The sequence below is a fragment of the Thermobia domestica genome, chromosome 18 (genome assembly GCF_964235325.1).
Source record: "Thermobia domestica chromosome 18, izTheDome1.hap1.1, whole genome shotgun sequence".
NCBI lineage: Eukaryota > Metazoa > Arthropoda > Insecta > Zygentoma > Lepismatidae > Thermobia > Thermobia domestica.
The window spans coordinates 15,372,603-15,389,309 of record NC_137471.1 but is presented as its reverse complement, the minus strand read 5'-3'; the positions used below and the strand labels follow the sequence as shown (position 1 = coordinate 15,389,309).

At 35.0% G+C, this 16,707-nt stretch overlaps 1 protein-coding gene across 2 annotated transcripts in view; it reads right to left on the bottom strand.

The window, feature by feature from the left end:
* The window catches only part of LOC145675762 (luciferin 4-monooxygenase-like), a 53,707-nt gene extending 37,692 nt beyond the window's left edge, over nucleotides 1–16,015 (bottom strand). For both annotated transcript variants that reach the window (XM_081746418.1, XM_081746419.1), the window contains exons 1-2: nucleotides 15,716–16,015; nucleotides 3,709–3,916 (exon numbers count right to left, since the gene is read on the bottom strand). In XM_081746418.1, coding sequence (XP_081602544.1) covers nucleotides 3,709–3,916; nucleotides 15,716–15,841 — 334 coding nt within the window. In that variant the 5' untranslated portion in view covers nucleotides 15,842–16,015. The remainder of the gene's footprint in view (nucleotides 1–3,708; nucleotides 3,917–15,715) is intronic.
* Nucleotides 16,016–16,707: the final 692 nt, after the last annotated feature.

Genomic DNA, 16,707 nt, shown 5'->3' with positions numbered 1-16,707 from the left:
AGCATAGACACGTCTGATTGGCTACTCTCGTTTCCGCCATCGTCTGATTGGTTACTTTCGTTTCCGCCATGATTTTTGGCTCAAAACATTGCGATCCTATTGGACGGAGTGGGCAGAGTAGGGGTGGTGAAACTGTGACGTATGGCTTCAAGATTTTGTTGTAAGGGCAGATCCTCTATTTTATAAGATTCTTGGTTGATATACAGTAGATAAAATAATCATGTAATGAGAGTTGTTGTAACAAGATAATAGTTATTTGTTTCGCGTTGCTATGACAACAGAAGAAAGATTATTCATGGAGTTTTAAGAATAAAAGTTAATTGTGATATGCATTTGATGTGCCTAATTTCTCTTGTAATTATGAGTAAAAATTAAGGTGCTGAATCGTGTTGACTTACTCGAACTGTGGGCAATAATTGTAACAGAAAGGTAAAAGAATTTTAACGGTAAGTTAAAAATAGTCTGAAACGTTACACAGTTATGTTATTTAGGTTAAAAGAGACAGATACTTAATGAAAATAAATGGTTGTACTTTGTAAAATAATTGGTGAAATGGTAATGTTGAAGGAAATGATAAAACTCATGGGCAGGACGTTATCCACCACAAGCTCAAGTAGCATGTGACCGATCCAGGGACCACTCGAACCAGAAGTCAGTCCTCTACCACTGCACTACCATGTTCCCGCATTCAAGGAAGAAACAGAAGGTAGACAGGAAGATGTTTGAAGCTTGAGTTAAACTAATTTATAAAAATAGAATTAAGTTATGACTGCTAAAATAAATTATTCTATACTATCGATATAAACAAGATCCTGTTTAAAATATAGTCTACCGTACCAGGGCCGATAGTATCGTTCTGTAATCCAACTCTCTTGGAGATAGGTACAACGACCTTTACTGTGGGGGCTCATTTGCATGATGATTTATGCACCCGCTAACTCTACCGGATTGAAGCCTGACCTTTAGTGTACCTTGTTCTTCATAATCTCGGTGTCAAACAACAACGTAAGAGACAAAAATGTTAAACTCACATGTCCACTCTATCTATAAGGGGGCTACGTTTTCGAACTTCCTGAGCCAAGTTTTGCCAATAGATGTCACTACAATCTTCGTATCTGTCACATGTATTTTTTTACCTTTCACGAAAATTTACAATTTCTTTTACAAATTTCAACCTAGAGACTTCAAATTTTTAGAGAAGAAACTTCATAACCTATGGAATGCAACAATCCGTGCAATTTTTTTATTTATAATTTTCTTCATTGTTGAAATAGTTCTGATGTTAGAGGTTTAGATATCCATTTCAACAATGAAGAAAATTCTAAATAAAAAATCGGCACGGATTGTTGCTTTCCATAGGTTATGAAATTCCTTCTCGAAAAATTTGAAGTCTCTAGGTTGAAATTTGTAAGAGAAATTGTAAATTTTCGTGAAAGGTAAAAAATGCATGAAAAAGATACGGCGACTGTAGTGACATCTATTGGCAAAACTTGTCCCTTTAAACTAACTTTACGCAATCAGAGTAAAACCATGTAACATGATGCAATGCACATCACTCATCTCCCATAGCAATATACTGACACTGTAATTGAATCATTATGGTATATTGAGTACGAAAACATAATATGAGTGCAATAGAAGCGCTAAGTGTCAACTACTTGATTGATACAATCCAATTTCCAAGAATAGTTTGAGTGGAAGCTGAAGTGACGCGGTAGGTAACTAGTTAGTGCATTGACCTTATATTCGGCGGACCCGGGTTCAAATGCCGGCCAGGCTCAAACTTTTTTTCAAATGTTTCAATTTCAATACACACTCAGTGTGACAATCGAGCTCTCCTCTCCAGAAAGAAAAGGATGTTGGAATGAGGAGAACTGGAGAAGGTCTCTCAATGGAAACAATGATTTACAAACTTATTTCCAGCACTTGTTCTAGATTTGATATTTTCATTTACTTTCAAGCATTTTCTGATTTATGGATGGTCAGTATTTTTATTTCTCTAAACATACAATATACAAAAGAAATAATACATTACATACACATCAATATTGAGAATAATATATGGTGTTCTTTGGACAACACTATCCGAACCATAGAGATTCATCTTAGAATGGAGAAATGTTTCGTTAGTCACTTATTTTACAATTTCACTTGCATAAACACCTGGATCAGGTCTACCAACTGCTGTCAGTGCCGAGAAAAGTTACGTGTAAGTTGGGTTGCATCTGTCCAGGCGTTCTCACATCTGCAAATTATCTGGACCCCAAGTAATGGAATTAGAGCACTTAGGAGGAGGAGATATTTTTGCTGGTGGCTGTACGTTAGTATGTCTTTCTTATCAACTCTCTGTAGCACTTGTGCGCACAGCAATCACATAAAGATTTCGTCGTAATCTTTCTTCATTCCACGATGAATTATGGCTGTATGATGAATTATGCCCTTCCGAATGCAGAAGTTCAATTACACAACACAGTTCACACTTGGCGGGTGCTTCGATTGCACTCGATACTCCAGAATGAGCTAATCGCAGAGTCTGCCTTATTGGTGCCAGAGATGTTCAATGTCCAGTGAACAACTGGTCTTTTATCCCCGTATCGTCTTCTCATATCGTTCTTCCCTGATGGCTTAACGGAGGTTAAAAAAGAAATAGTATTTGTATAACAAAGAAAAGTGAATCTTTTAAATTATATCGAAGACTCTATTTTTGACTTCGAAAATATAGCCTACAGAAGCTTTGGTTTGTTTGGAGTTTAAAGCCTCTTTTCAGCACCGTGTCTATATGAGATGTAAGCTGCTATTTAAAGTAGGATCCCAACCACCATTCGGTTTTATGTATCTAGTTTAAATATCTCGCCCAGTTTCAGTATTGAAATCGCATAGCTTGGAAATCTACCGTAATTTGAAAATGTAAAACGATTTTCACGTGTTGTAGTATTGTGGAATGCTACACACTATTAAAGAAACATGAATTAATCGTCATTAACAAAAATATTCTGTTACTTTTGGTAGACTAATTACAGTATACTGAGAAGTTGTAATTTCATACAATAGATTTCTCGACTATGTTGAAAAAGATACGTTAAGTTATAATCAATTAATCAATAGACAATACGAGGGTGGATTGAAAAGTTCGTGGCCTGACTAGGAAGAGAGCAATTACCTTATGTTTGTATACTTTAGTTGCACACCAATATCCGTTGGTAGTCACGATTTAAAATCTAATTTCTCTGTTTCAGGTGATGAGTTTATGAGGCGCTAAGTAGGCGGGAGTAACAGAAATTTGTGACATGGAGAAAATCACCAGGACAATGCGCGCGTTTACATGTCCCTTATATTCAGGGCAGACATTCATTCCTGTTGTCACACCCGTCCTATTCGCCTGATCTGACCCCCATCGGACTTTCACTTGTTTAGAAATGAAAAAGTTTTTTTGGAGGGGGGTTCAGCGATTTTCTTCGAATGCAGAGGTAAAAAGTGCTGTGCTGGGATATTTTGGAGGGCTCGAGGAATTATTTTTGTAAAAGTGGTATCGAAACGTTATTGGAGAGATGGTGTAATTGTATCTCGGTCGAAGGGGGAGATTACGTGGAAAAATAAAACATAACTTACCCAAATATCTTCTAAATTTGTAGGTCAGGGAACGAACTTTATATAACCCATCCTCGTATAATAATAACAAAATACGAAAATTACAATTGCTATATTTACCTTCTCCATTTGCTGGACACCCTCCTTTAATAATGCCATTACATCTCCAAACTCCAAGGATATATAGATCCAACAGAGCCATCTCGTTTGTTACAAAATATAATAGATCTCCTTTCTTAAAACCCCTCCGCGTAAGAGCACTGGCAACCTTCCTTGTGAAAGGCTTCACCTCAGAGAACAGAACTTTTGTTCCGTGTACACTGTCCGTCTGCAATAAAACCAATTGCATAAATTAAAAGGCAAAGTTTTATTTATGTCATACCGTGAGTTCTAAAACAGTGGTTCAATTACAATACAATAATATTAGTAATAATAATAATAGCTTCTTTTGCTCAAGTTTAGAGTTCCTTTTTTCAGCACTATGTCTAGAGTTTAAAGCTGGAATCCAATGCACCGTAAATGCACTCAATGCTCTTTTCCTGGAAATCAAACCCGGGGTCACGTTCAGCGAAGGTGTGACGGCTAGCCACTAGACCAGCCTGGAAACAGATATTATTATTATTATTATTATTATTATTATTATTATTATTATTATTATTATTATTATTATTATTATTATTATTATTATAGATTATACGTAGAATAGATTACAAGTAGACACTATATATATAGATATGTCAAAAGCTTTTGATTCCATAGAGCATGAACTTCTTATTGATAAATTAGGTCTATCTCCATTGTACATTCGATGGTTTGTAAGCTATCTAGCAAACAGAACGTTTAAAGTAAAAATTGGTCAAATAACCTCTAGTTACGGTTATATAAAGAATGGCATACCTCAGGGATCTCCTCTGGGACCCCTTCTTTTTTCAATATTTATTAATGATTTGCCTGAGAAAATTAAATAATCAAATATTTTGTTGTATGTCGATGATTTAAAATTATTTAGAATAGTAAATAGTGAGTATGGTAACTACTTACTACAGGAAGATCTAGATACTGTTAGTACATGGTGTAAAAGTAACTTATTGAAAATAAATTGTGAGAAAACTAAATACATATAATATACTAACAAAACCCAATACTACGTGAGCAAATATGTAATTATTGGAGTGACATTGCATAAAGCCAAACAGATTAAAGATTTGGGTATAGTGTTTGACAGAAACATGAAATTTACCTATCATATAAATGATAGAATCCAAGGAACTAGAAGAATAATAGGTTTATTTTCAAACAATGGCCTGAGTTTAGAAATTCCACTTCATATGTATATTTATACAAGATGCTAGCAAGATCAAAATTAGAGTTCGGTGTAGTTATTTGGAATAGTATAGGTATAACATTGGCAAACAAAATTGAATCAGTTTGAAAATGTTTTATTAGGTTACTCTGCTATAAAATAAATAGAGATTACTACTCAAGTAGTTATGAATACTGGTGTCAATTTTGAGGATTGCAGGCACTGAGCGACAGGAGAAAAGTTATTGAAAAAGATTTTATTAAGAAACTACTAGACAATAACTATCGTAATGAATATTGCTTGCATAATATAGGTATAAGGGTACCAATATATAATACAAGAAATATATCAACATTAGTTGCTTTGAATCCGAAATCTGTAATTTTAAGAAGATTGACCAATTCTTTTAATTTAGTTTAATTTATTTTTATCAGTATAAAAGCATGAATTTTAGAGCTTGACAAATTTTATTTTTACTATTTATGACGACTATTTTGATACTAAAAAAAAGAGTGTTAATTTGACAAGGAATTATTAATCTGATATTATTTTACTTTATTTTATCATTATGTTTTATTGTTTTAGTATGTAATATGTGTTTATCTCGTCTGATAAAGTCATGTATTTTTGCCGTTAGGCTCTTCATGGCACAGAAATAAACATTATTATTATTATTATTATTATTATTATTATTATTATTATTATTATTATTATTATTATTATTATTATTATTATTATTATTATTATTATTATTATTTACGTGCTTTATGGGATCCTGGGTTAGATTTTCAATGGGAGAGATATGATTTTTTTTTTTTAACATTATCGTGGTTGGGATTCCACCATAAACCTGTAAACGTAGGCTGTACTGCAAAACAACCAATCAACCAAGACGTATAATTTATATCTATTCATATCACTCGTGAATTTTGTATTCTCCTTCCCGGGAAGAAATGTTCCAGAAAATTTTGCATCGTTTGGACAAAATCCTCGTTTTGCTTCACCAATTATCTGACACTTTTATGACAGATAAATGATAAGATTTGAGTCCGCCATTTTAGGTGAAATAAGGATTCTCGTTTTGCCCAAAATGTAGGCCATAAGTTATGGGAGGCAGGGGGCAACTGCCCCTCTTCCCAGAGAAGCTCCCCGCTGTTCAAGAGGGGCCCATTTTAAGGCAAACGTTTTTTACTCCATATACGATACGAAAATGAAATTATAAATGAAGCATCAAACAGGTTCACTACATTACATAAACAAAACAGTACACAAACAGTAAATGAAACAAAAATGAGCCGTGGGCACATTTCAGTAAAGATGTCTACTATTAGAGGCCCTAGAAATAATATTTGTTCGTATGGCTTTGAGATTTTTGTCAATATTGTGCCCTTAATTAATTTGTCATGTATGGAAAGGGCCCAGGGGCCTAACTAACGGCCCCGCAGACCTTGCCGTGCAGAAGGGTACACAGGCTCCGGGGGCCCATAAAGAGTAAGAGAAAGATGGAAAGAGGGAGCCCAAGAATTAGGAAAACAACTTTTCTAGCGAGCCCAAATACGTGTATTAATGCTTATCCCCCAGGAAAAAATCTAAATTACGGCGCTGCTAAAATAACAGACTATAAAAAATCGGGCAAATAAAACTGGAGGGAAATTTCCAAAGAATATTCCCTACTATGTGAAGAACTAAGAAATATTTTATTTCTTTTTAATTAATTTGTAATACGAGTATTTACTTTTGGAAAAAGTTTCGATAGTTGTGTTGCGGTTATTTTTCCTTTCCATTTTGAGAATATTAACATTAGATATACTTTTCATTTTTAAATTAGCCTGTATATTGGCTATATTTGAGACGAAAAAAAAAAAGAAAAACAAGTTACACGTAATTTATTCCGTGTTAATAATTTCGTTTAAAAGTGAGTTTTTTTTTTTTTTAAGTAACTTTTAGTTCGCAGTTTGTTTCCAAAGTTGTACTGCTAATCGATATCTTAAGTGTGTTCATCCCGGCGAAATTAAAATACCGCTAATTTTACAGTAATTATGTGATATCTTCAAATAGATAAAAGATAATCGAAATGTGGAACAAGAGCGCCCTAGACAATATTATTTTACATAAGAAACCGTTATCACGACTCACTTATCTGCTTTCGATTTAGAGCCATTTTGAAAATCGGCATTTATTTTCGCGTTTCTAAACGGCTGAAAACGGAAAGCTACTAGGTGACTTGTGGTAACGGTACCTCATGCAAAATAATATTGTCTAGGGCGCTCTTGTTCCATATTTCAATTATATTTTATCTATTTGAAGATATCACATTATTACTATAAAATTGGCGGTATTTTAATTTCGCCGGGATGAAGACTCTTAAAGGAAATACAGTTTGTGTGAGTATAAACGGAAATATCATTTGGATTTTAGATTTCTGTTTGTTTCTTTCTTACGTTTGCTCAATTTAAGCTATTTTATTGTACGTTTTGCTGATCTTTCAGAGGATTTTATTCTAGTTTCAATGTGTGTTTTTTTTAACTGTTAATACATTATAAGAGATTCTATTGTGATTCTATATAATTTTAATTTATATGAAATTTGTAAACATTTCGAGGTAGATCTGGTAAAAAAAAATCCCTAAATTTGCTCGTAACAATTTTTTGTAGCAAGTAACAATGAAATTTAACTGGCATGCATAATAGTGAATCTAAAGTGCATAGTAGTAGGATATTTTTGTCTCCCAGGCGCTTTGATAAAGGAAACAAACACATAAAGAAGCTTTGATAATCCTAACTCCTTGAAAATATTGACCGCTGGTTAATATATATTTTGCATTTCTTCATTCTTCATATACTAGGGAATTTTCTCTTGTAATTTCCCTCTAATTGAAGTTATAGATTTTCTTTTATTTTCCGCCATTTTAGGCATAACGAGGATCCTTTTTTCGCCTAAAATGGCGGACATAAATATTATCGTTCATCGGTCATAAAAGTGTCAGATAATTGATTAGGTGAAACGAGTATTAGGCGAAACGTGGCGACACAGTTCCAGAACGTAATATCTAATGCACTACAATGAGGCTTTAGCGATGTAACTGTGCCTGCTGAAATATTTTAAGAGCTAACTCGTGACTAGATAGTTAACATCTGAGTCTTTGGTTCGGGGGACCCGGGTTCGATTCTCGGTGCGAGCTCATGTGGTTCCGATTTTACATTAAGTTTTAGGTCCACGCTTCACGTGGCGTCGCTGCTGAGCGGGATGCTAAAACTCTAATCAGGTAACCAATATGATTTACAGTTATCGTGTATCATTTCGTTTGTAAGACAAAACATAAGAAATTGCAAATGCATGTAACAACTAAAACGTTAAACTAAAGTAGATCTCCTTAAAAGCTTATTTCCCATTATTATTTTTTTGTAGAAAAACATGGGAGCCGCGGTAGCTCAGTGGTAGAACGTTGACAGATGATGCATGGGGTTCCCAGTTCGATTCCAGCTAGCACCAAGTGGTGCTTGTGGTGAACAAACACCATGTACATGGATTTTCTAGCGTTCTCCCGTTTCCTCACAATTTCTTCATTCCACCATTTCATTCGTTTCTTATCATCACCGTCTCCTACGTGGCATAAGCGTGGGACGTAAAACTCAAAAGATATCACTTCATTATTTGAGAAAAAAAACATGGTTGTATTTTAATTCCATTTTCCACTTACAAGTTTCATAAAATACATTTCCAACCAGAAAAGAAAGAATATAAAAAAATAACTCACAAGACAGGGTACCCAGGTGTAACACGCCGACTGTGATAAGATTGCACAGACATAAAGAACATCGAAAAAGAAGCGACACGTATTTTTTTTTTATATATCGGCCAACGAGTACATTGAAAGGGTCAAATAGGGGCATAAAAATGGGGTCTAAATGAGATTATGTGGAATATAGCGATAAATCTGCTATATTGAGATAAATCTGCGTCTCTTTCGCATACGGGCAATATATGCACCCAAAGCAAAAACACGTATTTTCTGTTTTCTTCTTTCTTCCTGCTCTTTATCACCCTTTTCGCTCATTTCCGTAACACATTGTGACAATGTTGTACACGTGATTGGTCCATTTCCGGATGTTCTGCTCTCTTCTCATGGGTGCGTTCTACCTCATTGAATTGCGTCGACTATGGGTAGTATTTCGTACATTTAAACTTTTCCGATATCTCTTCTCGTTCTCACTATATTCCACATATTCCATGTATTCACTATATTCCTTTTGACCCCATTTTTGTGCCCTCATTTGACCCTTTCAATGTGCTTGTTGGCCGATATGAAAAAATACGTGTCGCTTCTTTTTCGATGTTCTTTATGTCTGTGCAATCTTATCACAATCGGCGTGTTACACCTGGGTACCCTGCCTTGTCAGCTAAAGCAAATACATAATTGTAAAGCTGAGCATTATGAAGTAAGATCATTGTTACACACGTTTTTCCGTATGTTGTGCAGCAACTTCAAGGCATGTAAATTACCACGTAGGTCAAGTGTACGTATTTCTTTGCCTTCACTCATATCTGGCGGTGTCTACTCTACATCCCGGACAGTGTTGATGGTGGCCCATCAAGCAGTTCTTGAGGGATTTTTGTCTTCCGACCGGCCGGCAGGCAATGGCAGATCTAGCTCGGGGCCGGGGGGCCTAATTTCCCGAAGTTTTAGTGACAAAAATAATTTAAACTATTATTTATATATTTTTGAAAGTTTATAGTAATCTCATGATATAGCTACTACTGTCTGGGCTCCCAAGTTTTCACCTTCTAGATACGTCTCTGCCGGCAAGACACATTGGCAGAAGAGGTATATACAGGAGAACCAAAAGAAACTTCTCTAGGGGGAGTAGTGTTGTAAAAAAACGGTTTTTTTTTTCTGTGAAGTTTTTTTTCAATAAAAAACATTGTTCTTTTTCATGTTTTTTTTTCAAATGTCTGTTTTTTTTCTGACAACAATTATTTATTGATTTATGTTGCAGATTATTGAAATAATCAACAGAACTTGAGTCGAAGTCCTCGTAACATACAAATCGTTTGTTTCTTTGTACCTATACGAGCAAAATTGTGTGATTATTCCTTTCGGACCCAGGTCATTTTTGGCGTTTTCCTACATTTTCAGTTAGTGACTTATTGCTCAAAAACAATTCATTCGATTGATATGGTTAAGACCTTGTTTTTTAGACAATGGATATGGCTATGTTTTGGTGTAAGTTGCATTGCAGTGTTCCCAACGGGTGGGAAATTATTGAGGTAAATGTAGGGGTGAAAATTTACAAAAAATTCCCTAACCGAATTTCGATTTTTTTTTGTATCTAGCACCACTGCTGTTATATGAGCTCAAGTCACCTAAAAAAATTCTTTGGTGTGTTGACAAGGTACAGTGAAATCGTGAAGTCGCTGGCTTCCATTCAAAGGGGGAAAGAAAAAGTTCTCTGTCATCATACACATGAAATTTTGACACTTTTTACGCTCAGAAGCAAAAATCAACAGATATGTCGGAGCTACAGCTTCTCTAATTATCCTATTGAAACTTTTTATGGTGCGTTCTGTAGGGCAAAGAGGAAGCTTTCAGGTAGGGGTACGTTTGTTTCAATGTAGCCAGCAAGAGGGTAATAATAGAGGGGAAAAGGGATATTTTCCGAATTTCTCACCTAAAATCGGGAATTAATTGTTTTGGCTGGAAACACTGCCATCAGACAGACGAAAATTATCTGAAAATAAACCTTAGTAGTCCAAGAATATATCCTACAAGTATCATGGCGATATCTAACAAAGTAAGCACGAAAGTTTAAAAAATATCTCATCCTACCTCAGAAATTCACCATTTTCTTACCATTTCCAGAACATGGTTTATTATAAACCTCAACTGTACTTTTTCTAATTATTCTAGTGAAACTTTTTATGATGCGCTGTGTAGGCTAAGGACGAAGCTTTTAGACACTGGTATGTTTGTTCGAGTGTAGCTAACAAGAGGGAAATAATAGAAACAAAAAGGGATTTTTTTTTTCAAAATATGCCCCTAAAATCTGGAATTAAAATTTTCTGTACCTTGCAACATTGCTATCAGACACACACAAACTATCTTAAAATAAGCTTTGTTATCCCTCTAATATATCCTACAAGTATTGTGACGATATCTAATAAAGTAAGCATGTCAATAAAAAAATCTCATTCTACCTTAAAAAAAATCACAGTTATCTTTCCAATTAGTGAACAAGGTCTACTGTAAACCTCAACTGTACTTCCCCTAATTATCCTATTGAAACTTTCTATAGTACGTTGTGTAGGGAAAAGACGAGACTTCCAGATACTGGTACGTTTGTTCCGATGTAGCCAACAAGAGGGAAATTATAGACAAAAAACAGATAATTTTCCCAAAATTTCCCCCTAAAATCTGGAATTAAAATTTTCTGTAGCTGGCAACACTGCTACCAGACAGGCGGAAACTATGTTAAATTAAACATTGGTACACCACTAATATATCCTACAAGTATTATGACGATATTTAAGGAACAAAGCTTCTAATTACCAAAAATATATTACGGTAAACATAAAAGGGAAAAACTAGAAAAATCAAGGTTTAGAACCTAAATACGAATTTTTCGTGCGCCCCCTAATTACCCCATTGTAACGATCTGTACTTGCGTTTGTTAAGTAAGGACAAATGTTCGATTGCCCTAAGTTTGACTTGCACTCGGACATATAGGTACGGATCTATAAACAAAAATCTCGAGTTTTTTTTGCCAAATTTAAGGAAGTTTTAATTTCCCTAATTGGCAACACTACGCGCAGGCCCGTCCAATTGATGTCAACAGTTAGGTATCCATCCGAGGTATCTATCTGGTGAGTCTTAAGGAGGTCTTTCTACAACGAAGGAAGCTACCGGGAAAAAAGAAGTAAAGGAAATTCGAAAAAATTCTCGAATTTTTGACGGGTGAAATTTGAGAAGAAAATTCGACACCAGAAGAAAAACAAATTAATATGATAAACTATGGCCCAACCATATTTGGCAAGAATAATATCCCGATATCTTAATTAGTGTCTACACAGGAGCGAATTAAAAAAGTGACACACCGTGTATGCCACTTTGGCCACCTAGTGTACATTTGATTACATTTTTTTTTTACTACTAACCCGTGTTGTTGTAGTTATAATCTCGACTAATAATAATATCGTTGTTGTAAACAATAACTTTATAAGGAAAATTTTCTCTCCTGTTTACATCTTAGCTCCAACACTGTTGGTGAGAAATGCAGGGTGTTTCAAAATGAATATCGGGGTTTTAAGTCTTCGTAGTACTTATTACATTTTATATACAATTATAAGCAATGCATCAAGTAAAAGAGCATCTCAAACAGTCTTTGCTACAAGTGTCCGATGTGAGATTCATTCATCACATGGTACACATCTAGTCGATAGGCGAGAAAGGCCCATAAACCTTCCGCTTGGGGGCGCGGTGGCTCAGTGGTAGAGCGTTCACCTCCGGTGCTTGGGGTCCCTGGCTCGATCCCAGCTCGCGCCGTGTGGACTTTGTGGTGGACAAACTCCGTGCTCGTGGGTTTTCTCGGGGTTCTCCCGTTTCCTCCCACTTCATTCATTCCACCATTTCACTCATTTCTCATTATCACCGTCTCCTTTAGCCTAACCGGCATAACCGTGGGACGTTAAACTTAAAGATGTCATGTCATAAACCTTCCGCCATATGGCACAAAACACATTCAATTTAGGGGAGCCTCGTTTCAACTGTACCATCTCCTGAGGATTTGCTGACGGCCAGATGCAAACATTATGAGTGTTCACATTAGGTGAAATGTCGATTTATCACTGAAGACGACACGATCCAAAAAATCTTCATTGTTATGCAGCAATATTTCACTTGCGAAATTGGCACGTAAACCGTAGTCTTTTGTGTAGGCTTTAGACCTGTAGCAACTGCAAACGATAAGGACATAGTTGCAAGCGTCTCCTTAATATTCTTTACACAGATGGTTGCACTGTAACTACAGATTCAGTCTTTATTATAACACAAAAAGCGTTCTGCTCTCTAGTCTCCATCTTTGCTACTTGCTCTTTCTAACAGCAGACAGAAGAAACAATGCATGTACATGCGTGCGTACAAAACTGTTTGAGTTGCTCTTTCATTAGATATAATATTTATAATTGTAAGTTAATTGTAATAGATACTACAAAGTTTCAAAACCCTAATATTAATTTTGAAACACCCTGCATTACTTCAAATTCAGTCATCCTATATTCATGTCTTGTACATAGGCCTACATATACAAGAAGTGCCATTATTATCAACTGCTAACTTTCATCATCATACACACGGCCGGCCCTAGGCAATTTGTCGCCCCGTGCAATGGCATAATTTGCCGCCTCCCCCTTTCTCCAGAAAGAACAAATCTTAAAAGTCATGATTTTAAGTATGCTACTCCACCATGAACAACGAAGGGGAGGGTAAGTGTAGTCGCACTCAGAAAGGCTTAAATACTTACTAAAAATGCAATCCCGTTGTGTCTGTTTTTTTCTTTAAATATTAATTTATTATGTGAAAGATAAAGCAAACACACCAGCAGAAGAAAGATGGTAATCCTCTTTATAAAATTCAATATCGAGCTTCAATCTCAATGTATCGGTTTGCAATTCGAATGCAACTAGTTCTTTTATCTTTATTTCTTGATTTTTCTTCTACATTTGTTAACATTATTTAAAAAACTTGTTTCTATCTTCAATGATAACGAAATTGTTTCTGACAAAAACAAGACTAGTTGTCATATCAAAACTGTAATAACTTACTAAATGGAACAGATATTCGATACTATTCGAGAATTGAATTCTTGCATTTGAAAACAATCAAGCAATTTGTGCTCGGATGAATTCGACCATTTGCTTTAGCATTGTCCATGTAACCTTAAACTAATGCAACCTAAACATAATTTATGAATGTAGTATTCAAATAGATCAGCTTAGTAAATGTAACTACCATCATCATGAAGTCTGTTTCCAACAAGAAATATTTAATTTAAATAATATACCTACTTATAACTAGAGACCGGATGTTAAGCAAAATTCCTGTTCTTTAATGCTAAAGATATGATCAAAAATAACGTTTTAAAGTTTATATCGGGGATTATAGTTTCGATTTAAGCCAACTTTATTTTGCCTATTTCGCCTCTCACTGCCTAAATAATTGCTTTAGTGCCTAATGTTGCGTATTCTATGCATTTTCTTTGAAATAAGATTTAATTGGGAAATATTATAATTTATATACTGTAAATAACACAAGCACATGGTACATTACAATCTCTCTCTCCCTATATATAATATGAAATACATATCAAGCTTCGTTCTTTACATATAGAATGAAAGAAGACATTAACAAACAGGTATGTTGCTATATTCTTTGAACACTATTTATGACGAATCTATTTTTTAAATTGTATTGAGTATTTATCTTCATTATTTCGAGTTACATTTTAGTGCTATTTTACTGCTTATTTTTTTAAAATTTAACTGCCTATTTGCCTGCCTATTTTTCAAGTTTTTAGTGCCTAAACATCCGGTCTCTACTTATAACAGATTTTGCCGGACCCTCCAAACTTGCCGCTCCACGCAAATGCACGTGTTACAGGTATGGTAGAGCCGGCTCTGCATATCATATATATCTAGTAGAGAAATTATTTATATAAGATATAAAAAAAACTATTAGGCAAATTAGTATTAGTTTTTACCTTTAGACAAGTTATTTGAATTGTATACTGTTTGTGACATTATTTTCGTACATATTAAAGGCCTGCTTTCAGGAAAAAACAAAATTTCATTTCTACTTTTATTTCTTAGTTGATATTGATGAAAACTGCCGAAACCCGAATTGTTAATAGGTATGGTATTCATGTAAATTGTAAAATATTTGTAGCGTATTAGTATCTAGCGTTTGATTTATGTTGCATTTTACGGTGATTACACCTACATAAAAATATTTCATGCTTAAATAGACGTAAGATGCATTACAAATGACTATTTGAAAAAAAACGAAATTTAGAAAAAAAACGAGAGGCAATGTTTTTTTTCTAAAAAAAACGTACATTTCTGAAAAAATACGAACGGTTTTTTTCTATTTACAACACTAAGGGGGAGGTCATCTCCATGGTTGCTATATTATGTGTTGTATTTCTAGTATTTAATATACGTGGTTTGCTATATTACGTACACATTTTCGTGAGTCAGCGGGGACCGGACCCCATCCTGCCACCACCTTCGGGCACCCATGTGTTTATATATATACAGTGGCGGATCCAGGATATGATCAAGGGAGGGGCTAAGCCATAGTTTGCCGTTTTATCCAGTGTAAACCTGAACGTCAAGGGGGGCTATAGCCCCTTAGCCCCCCTTGGATCCACCCTTTTATATATATATATATATATATATATATATATATATATATATATATATATATATATATATATATATATATATATATCAAGGGGTTTTGGTAAATCAAACTCTTTTAATAAAACTTGAATTAAGAGGAAAGAAGTAGAATTAACAATAAATATATATACAAAATACAACACAAAATCATTTTTGTATGTAAGCTTTGATAAACCCAACACGTTACTATTATCATTTAAAAAAATCGGAGGTCCAACAATGTTTTAGAGGGGAGGGGACTAGCCTTCCCTGGTTCCCTCTAGTTACGCTTACGCCTATGTACGTAATTTATTTTCTCTGGTGACGGCACAAAATTTTAGCGTTAAAACATAAAATTTAATGACTTATTTCAATAAACAAATATCTACTTACCACCCAAGCATCATTCTTAGTTCTGTCCAAATGTTTGTTCAGGTTCCCAAACAGGTAATCAATAAGAGAAATTTCAGGAGTTGCCTCCTTCAATTTCAGTGGTGAGACAAATATGTGTTCCTCCATTTGTTTCTCTTCTGTAATCCAGTGGAAAAACTACTCCCTAAATTTCCACAGAAGAAAACACTGTTAGTAAAGCAGAATTGTTGACCGACCACCTGACAAAAAAACAAAAGCTGGAATATCATAAGAAACACAGCTGGTCTTGTCTTAAATGCTGACGTCTTTCAGAGATCTTGATCGCCTGCAATGAGAAGCAATAAACCAAAATTAAAATAACTGCATTGTCATGTTCATGCTACGTACATGCACATACTTGCAAACAAACAAGATTCACTCGTAAATACAGTATGATTTGGATTCAGGATTTTATGTATCGTCTGGAAACCGGGGAACAATAACGCACGCATTCTATTACATAAAGAAAAACGTTACTCTTCCGCAGTCTCGTTCTGGCCAGGGCCGGAATTTTGGCCCAGGCCCCACTATCAACTCCGTTTTTTATGTAAATTTTTAATCTTTACGTAAGTATCTACAACATAACTAAAAAGGACCACGAAATTCGGGCCTACAGTATATCAGATACATGTCACTGAGTATTTCTACGGACATCAGAAAGATAACTGTAGATCTTACTTCGTCCAGAAGGCCCCCAATACCTTATGGGCCCCTTCCCGAAGGTTACTGCGATGTATCAACAGAAATAGCATTTAGAAAACAAGACACATTCGTAATTTCTCGTTCAATTATGATGGTCATTATAACCGGAATTTACAATAGAGCAAACAGAATGGGGCCTCTTTTCCACATTACAGTTATTGAATTCATTAGACCCCTAAATTGCTCGTCCAGCCGGGGTCCCGGTGGTTCAGTCCGACATTGCTCTTTCGGGTTCGTTACGTAACCTATCTGTTCTTAAACTGCTTGTAGGT